This window comes from Podarcis pityusensis, assembly GCF_964106645.2.
Source record: "Podarcis pityusensis genome assembly, chromosome: 9".
NCBI classification, from domain to species: Eukaryota; Metazoa; Chordata; class Lepidosauria; order Squamata; family Lacertidae; genus Podarcis; species Podarcis pityusensis.
In genome coordinates this window covers 4,990,334-5,006,625 of record NC_138034.1, presented here as the reverse complement: position 1 = coordinate 5,006,625, position 16,292 = coordinate 4,990,334, and the positions used below count along the sequence as shown (strand labels likewise).

General features: G+C 41.8%; 1 protein-coding gene across 2 annotated transcripts in view; it reads left to right on the top strand.

Moving 5' to 3' along the window:
* HTT (huntingtin) overlaps nt 1–16,292 on the top strand; it is a 107,218-nt gene that overhangs the window by 85,543 nt on the left and 5,383 nt on the right. For both annotated transcript variants that reach the window (XM_081021484.1, XM_081021483.1), the window contains 10 exons: nt 621–760; nt 1,354–1,436; nt 2,574–2,704; nt 3,869–3,998; nt 5,935–6,090; nt 8,358–8,548; nt 9,018–9,132; nt 9,942–10,155; nt 12,830–12,935; nt 14,482–14,644. In XM_081021484.1, coding sequence (XP_080877610.1) covers nt 621–760; nt 1,354–1,436; nt 2,574–2,704; nt 3,869–3,998; nt 5,935–6,090; nt 8,358–8,548; nt 9,018–9,132; nt 9,942–10,155; nt 12,830–12,935; nt 14,482–14,644 — 1,429 coding nt within the window. The remainder of the gene's footprint in view (nt 1–620; nt 761–1,353; nt 1,437–2,573; nt 2,705–3,868; nt 3,999–5,934; nt 6,091–8,357; nt 8,549–9,017; nt 9,133–9,941; nt 10,156–12,829; nt 12,936–14,481; nt 14,645–16,292) is intronic.

Below are 16,292 nucleotides of genomic sequence, written 5' to 3'. Positions count from 1 at the left end.
TGCTAGAGAGAGAGGGAGCCATGTTGCAGTGCTCTGTGTGTGTTTCTATGTAAATAAAGTAGATTAGCCAAAATGCTGAGTTCTGTCACGCGAACTGCGCAGACCCTGCAGATTCCTAAGTGTGCCATTGTCTGTTGGCATCAGTCGCTGTGATGTTTGGGCTGAAGAAAGCTTTTGAAGCTCCCGAACGAAAGACCAGGAGGGAGGGAACATGCCATTCGGGCATGTGTCTCTGCCAGGGTCCTACTCGAGTGTAGGACAAGCTCCTGACAGTGCCATCCCACTGTTAAGGAATGCCCTCCGGGAGTCGCAAAGAGCGAATTTATGGGTAATAAACTCCCATGTTGTCTTATGTAATACCCGTATCTGTATAATGATAGGCTTTTCTTTTCACAGCATTTGGTTAATTTTGAAATCTCTAAATTAGGCTAGTTCTAAGCAAATCAAGCCTAAGTTTGTTAATAGTTTATTTGCATTTTAAATTAGTTGATATGCCTTTTTTTCCAGAAGTGAATCCTGTTATAAAAATAAAAGCTGATACAGTAGTCTTTTTATTAGTGAAGATTTCCTGACTGTAGAAGATGTTTTAGTCATTTATGATTATTTCTGCTGAACTTCAGGTTTGGGAGAAAATTAAATGTCATAAGAGGAATTGTAGAACAAGAAATCCAAGAAATGGCATCCAAAAGAGACAACATTGCCACCCACCACTTGTACCAAGCATGGGATCCTGTTCCGTCTCTTTCTCCTTCTGCTACAGGTACATATCCAATGGCTGCTTATGCAGAAGTTCTACAGTTTTTGAAATAGAAACAGAAAGTAACCTTAGGTTACTTGCTGTGGAAGTATTCTTCAGACTTGAACTATCCTTGGGATATGCTCTTCTAACACCACTGGTGCATCTTACTAAGTCTTGTTCTTGTCCACAGTAACTGGCAAAAGGAAATATGCAGCATCACCCAAATGTTAACTTCCAAGGCTCCAGGGAAGCATGCTGTCCCTGAATTTTCCCATTTGACAATGCTTGTGGAAGAGCCTTTCCCTCTGTTTAAGCTTGCCCATTGGACCGGCACCTGTACCTTGCGTCAGGCAAGTGGCTTCCAGAGAGTATATAAAGGTACTCTGCTGGGCATTCCATTGAACTCGAAAGGAAGCAGCTGAGGTTACTTAACGTAGCCCAAGTGATAGGAGAAATGGAGCATATCAGCAGAATCTCCAGCAGAGAGAACGCAAGTTGAGCATATCAGTAGCAAAAAGGGTCAGCATTATATGTTGACCACAGTGATAATGTGTACTTTCAGGCTTATTGTGGGCTTTGCCTAAAAGAATTTTGTATTTTTCTTTTTATTTTAGGTGTTCTTATCAGCCATGAAAAGCTTTTACTACAGATCAATACAGAGCGTGAAATGGGCAATATGGGCTATAAACTAGGACAGGTTTGTTCCAATGTCTATATTTAGCAAGAACCTTTGTATTCTTGACTTTCCAGAGTAACAAGAATTGCTGAATTACAATCTTGGGATTGTAGGATTATTATTTTAGGGGAAGACAAACTATGATTGAAAACAGAATGAAGTAACAGAGCAACAGACATGTGATCTCATTAACTCTGATGACATAGCTCTGGCCATCAGGACCACTATTAGGATCTTTTGTAGAGGTTAGGAGGCAAGCTTCATACCAGATGCGTCTCCTATTCTTTGGGGGTAGGGGGAATTATTACCTCCCTATGGTCCCCATTCCTGAAAAGTGCATTGGTTGGGGGCAAGAAACAAATCTCACGCCCCCATCCCTCTGGATATCTATTGGTGGCTAAGGAACCATTGTATCCAACAAGATAATGGAAAACACCAGGATTATTTGCGGAACAAAGAGCAAACATCCTGTAAAGTTGCACTGGCTTAGCCTTACCATGTTGAGATCAAGTAAAACCTATATTTGGAAGATATTTTGTGGTTGTAACAGGTTCAGTACTCCTCTGTGGGAGCCAGTAGGTATTCTGCTTTAAGGCAGAAATCATTCCGTTTGAGGAACTGGTGACGATAGCATTTCTATACATAGTAGGAACTTACAGGTATTACTATTTATTAAATTTCTATGTGCCCTTAGAGTATCACAGGACAGTTTACAATATAAAAACACAGAAATCCATATCATAGTAACAAACAAAAACCTAAGTGGCATCAGACCATGTTACTTCAACGTTGTTTGGGATGCTAAACTTAGAAGGGGGCTGGTTGCAGTTAGGCTAGATGACTAATCACACCCAGGCTTGATTACTGTCATATATGGGGCTGCCTTTGAAAGTTCTCCAGAAACTTTTGCTGGTACAGGCTGACGTACAGGTTTGCCCCCAGCAAACATACTGTATTAACCTTTCCGTTATCAGTTTCCAGTTGTCTCTGGGCACAATTCTAAGTATTTAGGAGAGATGCTGCCTACAGATGCAAATGTAATATCATTTGTATATAGACTAGAAACTAATTTGAGGTTTTTCATTATGTCAAAGTGTGAGGGCATTTTAAGAAGTAAAAATACTGAATCACTTAACTTACTTTCCCCTCTTGTTTAAGGTCTCTATCCACTCTGTGTGGCTAGGAAATAACATCACTCCACTGCGGGAAGAAGAATGGGATGAAGATGAAGACGATGAGAGTGATATGCCTGCCCCTTCCTCGCCACCATCCTCTCCCATGAATTCCAGGTTTTGAATTTTTCTGTGTGCGCACACGGCTGCCAGCTCTGCTCCATTTGCCAACCCCACCTGCCTGCCAGCCCCAATTATCCCACACCTGGCCAACACCTCCTCCCTTTATACCTCACCTGCCTCCTCGCCTGCCACCCCATGGCTCACCCCCACCCACTTTTAAAGGCAGGTGGGAGTCACTTCAGAGAGCAGTTTGGCAAACTGATCTCTGAAACACCTCCCACTCTCTTTTGAACTTCAACCCATTCTTGCTCGTGTGCCTGCTGCTCTGTCATGCTGGAGCTGTTGTGGCCGTCTGTATGATTTTATTATATAGTAAGATATATTTGTTTGTAATTTGAATAATTTGCAGTTAGTTTTGCATTCAGAAGTGAAAATCCTTTTGTGCCTTCATTAATCAGTGGATCTACTGATTGGTTTTTGATAGATAGGTAGATAGATAGATAGATAGATAGATAGATAGATAGATAGATTATCATAAGAACCAAAAGACACTACACAGTCACATCTCCCTCAATTACCAAAGAGAATATTCATTTCTAAGGGAGACTATTTACAGTAAACATTTCAGCACTGAATATGGGGTAGCTGCTTATTTTATTCTTCTTGCATTTAACCTTTTCAGCTATCCTCAAAAGTCTTTCTCATCCACTCTAATCCTAAAGAAGACTCTGCCTTTCAGTAGTTGCAAAAGGCATTACTGCCTGTAACAAATATTCAGTTATTGCCTCAAGTTTTGGCAGAATGGGGTCATTTAAAATGTATTGCCCTGCTCCCACTCTAGCTACAGTTCAATTAAAGGTTGATTGGATAGTCCTAAGTTACAGCACCCTTTCCCTATTAATATCAATCTTAACCACATCCACAATTGACTTCCTGCTTGGCCTTCAGGTGTGCTCTTTGAGAACACAATTAAATGACATGTTTGTCAAAAATATCAAAGCACTGCCTTTGTTGCTAGTAGGAACTTGGAGCCAGAAATACATTGTCCTACCTGACAGCAGATCTCCATTCTCTAGTTCCAACAGCTGAATGAGTGCTTCAAATTCATGGCAAAGCTGTTTCTCCTCCCTAAGAACCACTCTTTGGTGAACATGTTTAGATTATTATAAGATAACTGCAATTTAGTAGCTTATTAACTGTGCTTGTATCTGGTTATAGGAAACATCGTGCCGGTGTAGATATACATTCCTGTTCTCAATTCTTGTTGGAGTTGTATAGTCAGTGGATTCTGCCCTCCAACCCAGGCAAAAGGACCCCAGTTATCCTCATCAGTGAAGTTGTCCGATCTGTAAGTATCATACTGTTTTCAGTGTTTTCATTGTCATATTGAACGAATATATTGTTCTGAAATTTTGGTGAATAAAGGGAGAAGCTTGCTGGGCTTGCTTAAAGTGAGTTGAATTGATTTGGAACAGGATCTGTTGGCAAATTAACCGGGAGGAACTGAACTGAAGGGAAACTAACATGAGGTGATCTGGACTGGGGTGCAAATTAACCGGAGAACCTACCGTATATTGTATATATGATTGCAATTCCCAAATCTTAACACTATTTTGGGCTGTCATAAATAAATGCTTCTGTTTGTTTAAATTTGCCTACAAATTCCAATGCTTTAGTATGAATTACAGGTGCTAAGTAGAGTTCTAAAGATTGGTGGACAGCAAGCCTGGGATGATCTGGTTCAGTTCTTAAAGAGCAGTGAAATTTTAACAGACCTTGGGACTTGATTACACAATTGATATACTGTAAGGCCAGCAATCTAATCTATTTTCATTATTGGAACAGTCCTAATCTTGAGCACAAAGGTCCTAAAATTAGAGATTTCAAGATCTGTTGGACATTTCAAGAAGTGCAAAGCTGAAGCCAGTCACTGAGCAGGCTGACCTCATATACTCATGGGGTTTGAGTTAACTACAGTGGTACCTTGGTACAGTGGTGCCCCGCAAGACGAATGCCTCGCAAGACGAAAAACTCGCTAGACGAAAGAGTTTTCCGTTTTTTGAGTCGTTCCGCAAGACAAATTTCCCTATGGGCTTGCTTCACAAGACGAAACGTCTTGCGAGTTCTTGCGAGTTTGTTTCCTTTTTCTTAAAGCCGCTAAGCCGTTAATAGCCGCTAAGCCGTTAATAGCCGCTAAGCCGCTAATAGCCGTGCTTCGCAAGACGAAGAAACCGCAAGACGAAGAGACTCGCGGAACAGATTAATTTCGTCTTGCGAAGCACCACTGTATTCAAACGGCTTGGCTTCCGAACAAATCGGCTCCCGAATGCCACAAACCCGGAAGTAAGTGTTCCAGTTTGTGAATGTTTTTCAGAAGCTGAATGTCTGACGCGGCTTCCACTTGAGTGCAGGAAGCTCCTGCAGCCAATTGGAAACTGTGCCTTGGTTTTCGAACGGATTCGAGAGTCAAACGGACTCCCAGAATGGATTAAGTTCGAGAACCAAGGTACCACTGTATATCTAAGGACCACAAAAAGTGGTTGATAGCATCTCTACAAAAAAGGAAATTGGACACCATTACTATTGGTGAGGAAGGTGGTAGATGATCCTTTGAAAGAATGGGAAAAGCAAACAAAACAAGGATAGAGGTTGGAAAAGCAGCAAAGGATTGCAAGCAATGAAAGTGCTTCATCTGCCTGATGAAAGATACCACCCTATAATATGATCCCAAGTTACAAACTTTAATGTATCACTTCTCCCCTCCCTCCCCATTTTTGGGGGTATGGTTCTTTAAAGTCAGCTCAAGGCTACCAATTAAATAGCTGCATGTAAGTATTCTGGATGTGTAGGGATTTTATTTTTTAAAATTTCTTCATAGGATCTTTCACTCTTCCTTAACCAAAGATCTCAGGTCAGTTTACCACAATATAACACACAGTTATAAAAACAGAATGGATTTCCCAGTTGCCACATATCTTGAACTGGGAGGGAATCTCTCCTACTGGTGGAGAAAAAAGGCTGCTTAATTAGCTATCTCCAAAGTCCAGTATAATCTCCATCTCAGAAGCAGAGAAAGAACTCTCTCAGTGATCTCAGTGTTCTTTTTGTGATAATATTAACACACACATTTTTTAAAAAAAATAATGAAATATTTTAACATTTTCACATTTGAGCTTCTTTCTAGTAAAGTTGTATTCATATATGTTATATATACTTGGTTGAAATGACTTGTTATATAAACAACTTTTAAAAGACTTAATTTGTAATGTTTTTTGTACTTGCAGCTTTTAGCAGTATCTGACTTATTTACAGAAAGGAATCAGTTTGAAATGATGTACACAACATTAACAGAACTGCGGAAGACACACCCATCAGAAGATGAAATCCTTATACAGTATTTGGTTCCAGCTACATGTAAGGCAGCTGCTGTTCTTGGAATGGTAGGATTTCTTTTAATTTACAAGTCATTTCCCAGTTCCATTTCAGTCTGGTTTCTGGCCTGGTAATGGGACTGAATCAGCTGTTGATCTTCTGGCATGGATGACCTTCATGGGAGCTTAGCCAAGAGGAGTACATCCCTGTTGATTCTGTTAGAATTCTCAGTGGCTTTTTAATAAGTTTGATTTGATTTCATATTTGTATTCAATTTTCCTAGTAACAAATGTTGAGCATGAAGGGGCTTACAATAATCACAATAGTATTAGGAGGGGTGAACCATTGTAAACACTATATCAACCACAAGTTACATATAAATAAAGCAAGCAACAATAAATTCATCAAAACAATACAATTCAAAATAATAATTTTCATCATAAGGGCAAGACAACAGACTCTTCCAGAAGTTGCTCTTGTATACATGTGGAAAGGTATAAAATGTCTTTCTTACAGTTTCCTATCTGGGTAGCGCCAAATAGCACATAGACTGCATTTGACACTAAAGCTGCCCCTCTCCTCTTTCCCTTCCTTAAATGCAGTGTAAGATTAGATAGAGAGGGTGCCATGTAAGCAGGAGGAAGAATCTCATTCCTCTCAGGAGAGACATCTGTGCCTTCCTTTCTTGACCATGGTATCCTTCAGGGAACTGTGCTCCACTTCCTCCCTGTACGGCTGGTTCCAGAATGTGGTCTTGGAGGGTGGTAGCTCTATAGTATCTGTGTGGTCCTGTTCTTCTTCAGGGATTGGAGGTGGTTGCTGATGCTATGAATGGGTTGGGTATTCTCTCGTCACGTGATGGAGGCAGGAGAGCAAAGAACTCTGGGAAGCAGGCGTGCGCACGCCTCATTTTTCTCTCTCCTGCCTGAAGGAGCAGTTCGTTTTCCGACTCTCGCTGATCTATTTAACATCTCATGGGGAAACATCAACTGGAGTTTGGTACCATCTGTGTGCAGATAACTGTTCTATCTCTTTTATTAACCCCCTCCCCAACACATTTTTAAAGGGCATTGGATGTTAATCAGTCAAAGGCTGAACATTTTCACCCGGCGCCTAAAAAGTGTACAATGAAGGTGCCAGGCAAACCTCCCTGGGGAGAGCACTCCACAAACAGGGAGCCACTGCAGAAATTGACATAATTTAATGTACTTTGAGGGTATTTCTTACTCTATACCCCCCGAACATTGTCGAACTATCAAGTCTAGAATGCAAGAGGCCAAAAAATACCTACATTCTCCCCCACCCCAAGATCTTAGCAAAGCACACTGGAATTTGTCAATCTAGAGCAATGGTTGCCTTTTAGGTATGGTGGCCCACAAGTCTAAATTTACTTGGTATGGTGATCAATTGATTTATTGTCCCATGAAGTTTGGACCTTTGTTCTTTTGCAGCCATTGGTTTAGTTCATTTTAACCTGCAAATTTGCCTATTAAATTTACTGAACACCCCTATTGATGTGGTTTACTTACAAAGTACTTACAAAGTTATTCAAAAAGCTTTTTTGTTTGTGGGTATGTAAGACTCTAGCCTTTCTGACATTTGGTTACATATGTCAGCATTGCATTATAATATGCCAAGAAAACAAAAAGTTGGAAGAGGTATTCATCATACTAGTTAAAGATTACAAGCAAAAATTATTTGGGGTTCACTTGCACAGGCCTTGCAACCCCCCGGTTGGAAAGTGCTGATTAGAACAGATGTGGGTGACGTCAGTGGCATTTTCTTCTTAAGGAGCGAAAGTGGGGTGTCTGTATAAATAGGTGTCTGTATAGGGGTGTAGGGTGTCTGTATAAATGACCAGGTCTCCTGGCTCCTGGCTCCTGACCCGCAACTGCTTGCTGCCTGTGTCCCTTGGGGACAGAACGTCCTTTGCACATTTTTCCAGTTTTCTTTCCAGATTCTGGCCCTTCTCCCCAGTCTTTCTCTTGATTTCAGCACAATGTGTAAGGGGCAGAATCTTCCAAGCATTCAAACCACATTTACTTCCCAGGACACAATATAACAGGACTCGGACCTTTAGCTCACCAAATGACACACCGGGAATTTCTGGTGTCATGTATTTCAATATAAAGCTGTTTTCCTTCAAAATAATGCCACATGTCAGTGAATGGATAGAATGTTATTGATTTGGACATATTTCATCATACTTTAGAATATTTTATGGATTTTATAAACTTTTGCATCATTATTTTATGTTAATTGTTACTAACTTTATAGTTGCCAGCTTGTAAATTAATCCAGCACAATTTTGCATCTATTGTTTCACACCCACTAGGATAAAGTGGTAGCAGAGCCCGTGAGCCGCCTGCTGGAATCAACATTACGCAGCACTCACATGCCAAGCCGCATAGGAGCCCTACATGGAATTCTTTACATCCTTGAGTGTGACCTTCTTGATGAAACAGCAAAGCAGCTTATTCCAATCATCTCTGAATATCTGCTTTCCAATCTAAGAGGAATATCACAGTAGGTGTTTATGTAATAATGTACTGTGGCCCTTCATTTAACAGAATTTTTGAGCTGTGGAACTGAAAATGCAACACAACCTGATGTGGTTAACCTCTTCAGTCTGCTTTAATGGACATTTTAGTAAAAGTTATCAGCAAGCTTGAAACAGCGGGTAAAACTTTAGAAATCGTTAGCATCTTATGATACTTTGATCTTGCATAAATATGTGCCTACCAGTCACCTAGCCAGGGAAACTTCCTTTTTAACAAGAGCAAACAGTTGGTTTGATAGATATTGTATATTTAAAATTGTAAAAAATGCTACAAGAACCATAAAACAGTTATTTCTTCTAGTCACTTCTTCTGAGTCTCATTAGAAAGAGTTGTAGTTCCAGCTATGTAAGGATTATAGAACAGAGCACTTGATTTTAACACTCTATGGGAAGACTCCAGCCCACTGATATATCAATGTTTCTCCTTTTTAACAGCTGTGTGAACGCCCACAACCAGCAGCATGTCTTGGTAATGTGTGCAGTGGCATTCTATTTAATAGAAAACTATCCTCTTGATGTAGGGCCTGAATTCTCTTCAGGAATTATACAGGTAGGTATGGCGTGTGAATGAAAGACTTTGCATTCGCTTTTATATTGAGAAGTAAAATAGAATTGATCAATTAGCATAAATGACCATGGCAGAATATAAGGAAATGACCTTCAAACCATAATAGTCTGCTAGTGTACTTACTATGCATTAAGTGGTGTGAATTTAGCCTCTTCTTGGAGAGCATAGCTAAGAGCTGGTGCGACCTCAGTTACCAGACTGAAAACACTTTTGGAGGTTGAATTTCACAGCCGCATGTAAGGAGATTTTGTGTCCGCTGTGGTTAAGGTTTATCAGGTAGAGCTTGGCTGTGTGTTTGTATCCTCATGTTTCTCTTGTACCTTTGCCCACTTTTGTCTGCTGCAAAATGTGACAGGTCACTCCACTGAACCTTCCGTGCACCTTCTTAAGATTCACTTCATTATAATACTGGTGAATACCAAACCACATTAGAAGCCTGCCGCTGTGTCATAGTTATTTTCCACCATCCTGTGAATGAGCTATTTGGGAATAAGGGGAAATGTCGAGCAAGTTGGATAGTTTCCTGCCACTTCAGTCTGAGAAAAGGCCCTCTTTGGGGGTATAATCTGTAAAAATGCTTGTGAGAGATGGGAGCCCAGTGTGGTGCTAGACTTCACTGCTTCATAGTGGTAATAAATGGTGCTTTAATCTTGGATGTATGTGTCTTTGTCATAATGAATTTGCTGTTGCTGAGCTCTGTTGTACTTTAAATTGAGTTTCACATATTGGCCTTATTGTTGTGATTCCACACCTGCCTATGGATATTTAAATTTATTTCCTGTTTGTTTCAGATGTGTGGAGTGATGTTGTCTGGAAGTGAAGAATTGACACCATCCATTATTTATCACTGTGTCTTGAGAGGGTTAGAACGGCTCCTCCTTTCAGAACAACTCTCAAGGCTGGATTGTGAATCATTAGTTAAACTAAGTGTAGACAGAGTGAATGTGCACAGTCCACACAGAGCCATGGCAGCATTGGGGTTAATGCTGACATGCATGTATACAGGTATGGATCTCTTCACGTGTTTTCAGTGCTGAAAATGCACACCTCATAAAATAACACTTCCCAGAAACTGTTTTCATAGCACATACATTTACTCTTTTTTCATATTCTCAGTAATTTGTAGCCCTCTGGAGTTAAGATTATCAAAGTAATCCTGGCCCAACAGTGAAATAAATGCTAGATTACTTCTGTTGCCTCCCACTTTCTAATTATTGCCCCATGATGTGTAGGTAAAGTGGGCCAGTGAGAGATGGTTTCAAAAAGATGGTACTTTCTATAACCTGCTAGCAGATTCTTCCTTGGACATCAACTAAGACAAGGGTCAGCAAACTTTTTCTGCAGGGGGCCAGTCCACTGTTCCTCAGACCTTGTGGGGGGCCGGACTATATTTTGGGGAAAAAATAGATACCCCCCCATTACTCTCCCCTCCCTTCTCCACAGCACCGGATGAGCCCCAGTGGCTGCTTACCTGTGCCTTGCGAGTGGCAGGGGCTGGCAGCAGCAGAGGGACGATAAATGGTACGAAAGGGCTGGCTCTGGAGAGGGGCTGCTTAAAATGGCGCTCAGCCAACGGTGGCTCAACAAAGCCCAGCCCCCTTCCTCCTCTAGGCAGGGCGGGGAGAAGCCAGGAGGAGGGTGAGAGGAGGAGGATTTGGCCCCCGGGCCTTAGTTTGCTGGCCCATGATCTAAGATCCAAGGCAATGATAGAGAACTCAGTGGCCAGAAGAATAATTTGGCTGAGGAACTAGGACATAGATCTGGGCCAGACTGGCAAGTTTCCCTTTTGCAAGAACTGAAGTATTTGGTGAGCCAGTTGAGGCAGTCGTCACCGAAACTAGACACACGCACATATACACCCATGTTGCTGACAGCCAAAAAAGGGACAAGTGGAAATATAAAAAAAAAAGCCTCTTTATCAACAAGCACATACCTTTGGAGTATTCAAGCCTCGATGGAACTGCATCTTCAAGTCATTGGGCAAGAAATCTAACCAATCTTCCACTAGTTTCTCAACTTCTAATTACATGCAAGGAAAGAGTGTACCTCCACATAAGATCAACCATTTGGTCACAAACTGGTCACAAACAGCAGTGGGCCAGTGTGTCCAGAGGACAGTGTCTGGAGTTTACCCTCTGGAATTTGCCTAATAATAATAATAATAATAATAATTTATTTCTACCCCACGCATCTGGCTGGGTTTCCCCAGCCACTCTGAGTGGCTTTCAACAGAACATTAAAAACAGAACAAAACTTCAAACATTAAAAACAGGACTGCCTTCAGATGTCTTCTAAAAGTCGGATAGTTGTTTATTTCCTTGACATCTGATGGGAGGGCGTTCCACAGGGCAGGCGCCACTACCGAGAAGGCCCTCTGCCTGGTTCCTTGTAGCATCGCCTTGTTTGAGGGGTTTAGTGAAACATCAAGCCTTCAGCAGGACAATTCAACACCTAGTCTCAATCCCAAGCTGTTATCTCCAGGATGTATTTTGGTTCCCCATCCCCACCCCCTTTGGTGCTTTTTACAACATAGCACAGGAAACACCCATCCAAGGACCTCTTGAATATGTCTAAGATTGTGGCCCAAGTCCAAAGTGGGTAGCTTGTCTGCTGGGTATGTTGAAGACAAGAGTTTGTGGCTTGCATATCCACTATGGCATAAATAAGCCTTCTAGAAGTGAAGAAGAAGAAGAAGAAGAGTTTGGATTTGATATCCCGCCTTTCACTCCCTTTAAGGAGTCTCAAAGCGGCTAACATTCTCCTTTCCCTTCCTCCCCCACAACAAACACTCTGTGAGGTGAGTGAGGCTGAGAGACTTCAGAGAAGTGTGACTGGCCCAAGGTCACCCAGCAGCTGCATGTGGAGGAGCGGGGAATCGAACCCGGTTCCCCAGATTACGAGACTACCGCTCTTAACCACTACACCACACTGGCTCTCCACACTGGCTCAGAACAGTGAAGCTGTTCTGGGATGCCAGAAAGCACATTCAAATAGAGTGCTGCCCTCTTCCTTAGAGAACTTGTCTTAACATCAGGGCACTTCAGCAATGATGGTGGGCTCCCTTCCTGGCTATTTGGTCAGGCCAGGCAGGAGGTTATATAATGAATGGTGGTTCCAGATTCAGCATTCAAACTCTGGTAATCCTGAGTTGGCTGGGGCCAACCTCATGGCATTTGTATCACTTAGCCAGTGGATGCCAGTCCCTCAGTTTGCACTCTAGTGCCTGTATGACTTTAATTAAAAAGGTAAAGGTACCCCTGCCCGTACGGGCCAGTCTTGACAGACTCTAGGGTTGTGTGCTTAAGAGGCCGGGAGCCGGCGCCGTCCGCAGACACTTCCGGATCACGTGGCCAGTGTGACGAAGTTGCTCTGGCGAGCCTGCAGAAGCGCAGCACACGGAAACGCCGTTTACCTTCCCGCTATAAAGCGGTACCTATTTATCTACTTGCACCCAGGGGTGCTTTCGAACTGCTAGGTGGGCAGGAGCTGGGACCGAAAGACGGGAGCTCACCCCGCTGCAGGGGTTCGAACCGCCGACCATACGATCAGCAAGTCCTAGGCACTGAGGTTTTACCCACAGCGCCACCTGCGTCCCATTACTTTAATTACCTTTATTTAAATTATCTGGTTCCCTTGTACTGTATGTTAAAACTGTGCTTTCTTGGTATTTTGCCTTTAGGAAAAGAGAAGATAAGTCCAGGGCGAGTTGCAGATCAAAACCAAGCAGCTCCAGACAGCGAGTCTGTCATTGTGGCTATGGAGCGAGTTTCTGTTCTTTTTGACAGGTAGGAAATGGTTGTTTTAAAGAAAATGTAATTGGCAGGGATTGTATTTATAGGTGAGATTAAAGGTATGTCAGATATGCCCCACAAACACTTTCATGGCAGGTTAGGAGGATAAATTTTTAAGAATCATCAGGGGAGGTGGGTTTTATCTTGAAAGATGAAGTGTCCAAAAGATTCCCCCCCCCCCGCCACACACACTGCCTGCCTTTGTGAAAAGAAGAAAAAGTGGCAACCTTTTGGTCGATCCCAGTAGCCCAGCCATCTTTCTGGGACAAAATGTCATGATGAAGCATACAAGTGAATTCCATTTCCAGGAATATGAATCTAATGTACAGTGGTGCCTCGCAAGACAAAATTAATCCGTTCCGCGAGTCTTTTCGTCTTGCTGTTTTTTCGTCTTGCGAAGCACGGCTATTAGCAGCTTAGCGGCTATTAACGGCTTAGCGGCTATTAACGGCTTAGCGGCTTTAAGAAAAAGGAAACAAACTTGCAAGAACTCGCAAGACGTTTCGTCTTGCGAAGCAAGCCCATAGGGAAATTTGTCTTGCGGAACGACTCAAAAAACGGAAAACTCTTTCGTCTAGCAAGCTTTTCGTCTTGCGAGTCATTCGTCTTGCGGGGCACCACTGTAAATTCAATGCAGAGATTTTGGATATGTGCACATATATCAAGTTAATCCCTTTGTTATCTGAAACTAAGTCTCTCAAGATTGATTTAATTGCGGAAAATCCTACACCTAGGCAATACTAAATGTGTCAACAATGGAACAGCCACATATATTTTTATTAGAAATAATCAAGCATGTATTTTATGATCCTATAAACCATGATTGGTAATGCTTTCATAATGAACTGATCGCAAAATGTAGTTGTAGGTTTTCCAGACCACTTTCTTTCCCCTACATCAGCAGAATAATACACATTTGGAGAAAGTGCAATATTTCCATTTTTAGAGCCCGTAAGTCGTTTATAGAAGCCTGTCACAGCTGAAAAACAAAGCGGCTGAGAAGACTGAATCGTCTGTTTATCAAGTGGTTACAATGTGATGGACACACATCTGCATAGGCAGCTGGTTGTCTCTAACTTTGTGCCCTGTGGGAAAGCAGAAGAGAAGATGCTCCAGCTAGAAAACTTGCCCTCATTAGCTCCCGAAGGAACCAGCAGTGGCCTGAGAGCTCTCTGCCATTCCACATTCTCCAGGATCTACATTACCTAGAGAAGTCCTACTGCTTTTTAGAATACTTTAAAAAACTCATATTCTGTTGCAAAAAGTGCTGACTGAGAAGCTCATTTGCTCCAGATGAGCAGCCTGAGAGTTCCAAAATAGCTGTGATGGTTCATTAAAAAGAAGTTGTGTTATGAACCCTTCAGCTTAAGAGATCTTATAGGAGCTCACCCTGATTGCACTAAAGAATTTATCAGCACTGAATGGAGTAGGGAAGCCTTTTCTGTTGTGGTCACTGACTGGGATGAATATATCTTGTTACATGAAGCTGAATATTTGAGAAATATGATAGTTGCTTGTTATTACATGTGTTTTTTTTTAGGGTTAGAAAAGGATTTCCCTTTGAAGCCAGAGTCGTAACTCGGATTCTCCCTCAGTTTCTTGACGACTTTTTCCCTCCACAAGATGTGATGAATAAAGTCATAGGAGAATTTCTTTCTAACCAGCAGCCATATCCACAATTTATGGCAACTGTAGTATATAAGGTAAGAATTTCGCCCCCACGTCTCCCCTGACCTCTTTTGTTTGGTTTTCCGCTTTTCCCTTTTGCTTAGACATTTTCACTAGCTGTGACTACTAGGGTAAAACAAAAAAAATTGTCTGCAAAGTATGTGGCAAATTATTCACAGCAAGCAAGCAATGACAGTCTCTGAGGATCAAGGCCTTAACCCTCTTCTGCTTCTAAAAAGCATTTGATAATCTTATATTGGGGGGAAAGGCACAAATAAGACCCCATTTAAGTAATAGTTCTTAAATCTATTTGATACTGATTCTAATTTAATGTTCAAATCAAACTGAGTAGCCCATCATGTTAATGTTTAGTCTGTACTGCTTTATTTTTTGTGTTTTTATATTGCTGTACACCACCCTGATATTTTATGAGAGGGCAGTATATACATACTTTTATAAATAATTAAAATCATGTAAGAAAGGTACAAAATGGTATTTTAGAGTTAACAGCAGTCTAACTCCACACAAACGGTTTTTGAGATCTGTAGTGGAGTTTCCTATGGGGTCTCAGATCCCTAATAGCACATTCATGCATCTCTTCCACAGCTCAGAATCCTTTCTATGTATGAAAAGAATGGAATAATTAAAGCAAGGGTGGCAAATTAGCCATAGAGCTGTAGCTGTGCTGATTGCTGGCCACGCTCGCTCTGCTGATAGAAGTTGAAATCCATCAGCATTTGGGCATGCAGTCTTTCATTCTCCCCTCTCTCCCCTAACACATTTATTTACTGTATTTTTTTGCTCTATAAGACGCACTTTTTCCCTCCTAAAAAGTAAGGGGAAATTGTCAGTATATGAAAGCATCGCAGCTGCAGACAGCCAGCTTGTTGACATCACATGATGCAGCTATCTGTGGGAAAGAATTTCCCAGGAAGTTCACAGGCTGGAAAAGGCTCTGTGAAGAGTGTAATTTTAAACCTACCGTTTGCGCATGTACAGGAAGTTTGTCAGACGTGCTGAAAGAACTGAACTGAAAGGACGTGTTTTCCTGTAGTGCTGTAGACAGAAATAAAAGAATGTAAATAGACGTTTCTGTCTGTCTCCTTTTCCCTGCTAGGGAAGAAGCAGGAGGAGGGGGTGTGCATTTACCCATGCTTGGGAAAATGTCACCTATCAAAATCTCCCTGGTCTGTCTGGATGTCAGCCAGAGGAGGTTACTGGTAAGCAAGCTCCGAGGACAGTGAGAGGGGCCAGCCTCTGTGGAGGGGGCTTGCAAACAGACAGAAATGTGTGTGTCTCTTATGGAGCGAATGCAGGCTGTGCAGCTATCCCAGAAGCCAGAACAGCAAGAGGGATTGCTGCGCAGCGATCCCTCTTGTTGTTCTGGCTTCTGGGATTCAGAATATTTTTTTTCTTGTTTTCTTCCTCCAAAAACTAGGCACGTCTTATGGTCTGGTGTGTCTTTTGCAGCGAAAAATACGGTACATTGGGATTGTCCTGTTAGTGAGATTTTTTTTTTTTAAATAGTCATTGTGGGGAAAGTGTTGAAATACCGAAAACAAATTATTTATTTACTGCAAGAGTACATGACATATGATGTGGCACTGTTTAGGGAAAAATAGGTTTATATTGATTTTAATACAACATTAGAAAGATTAATCATGGCTAAAGAAACAAGTTACC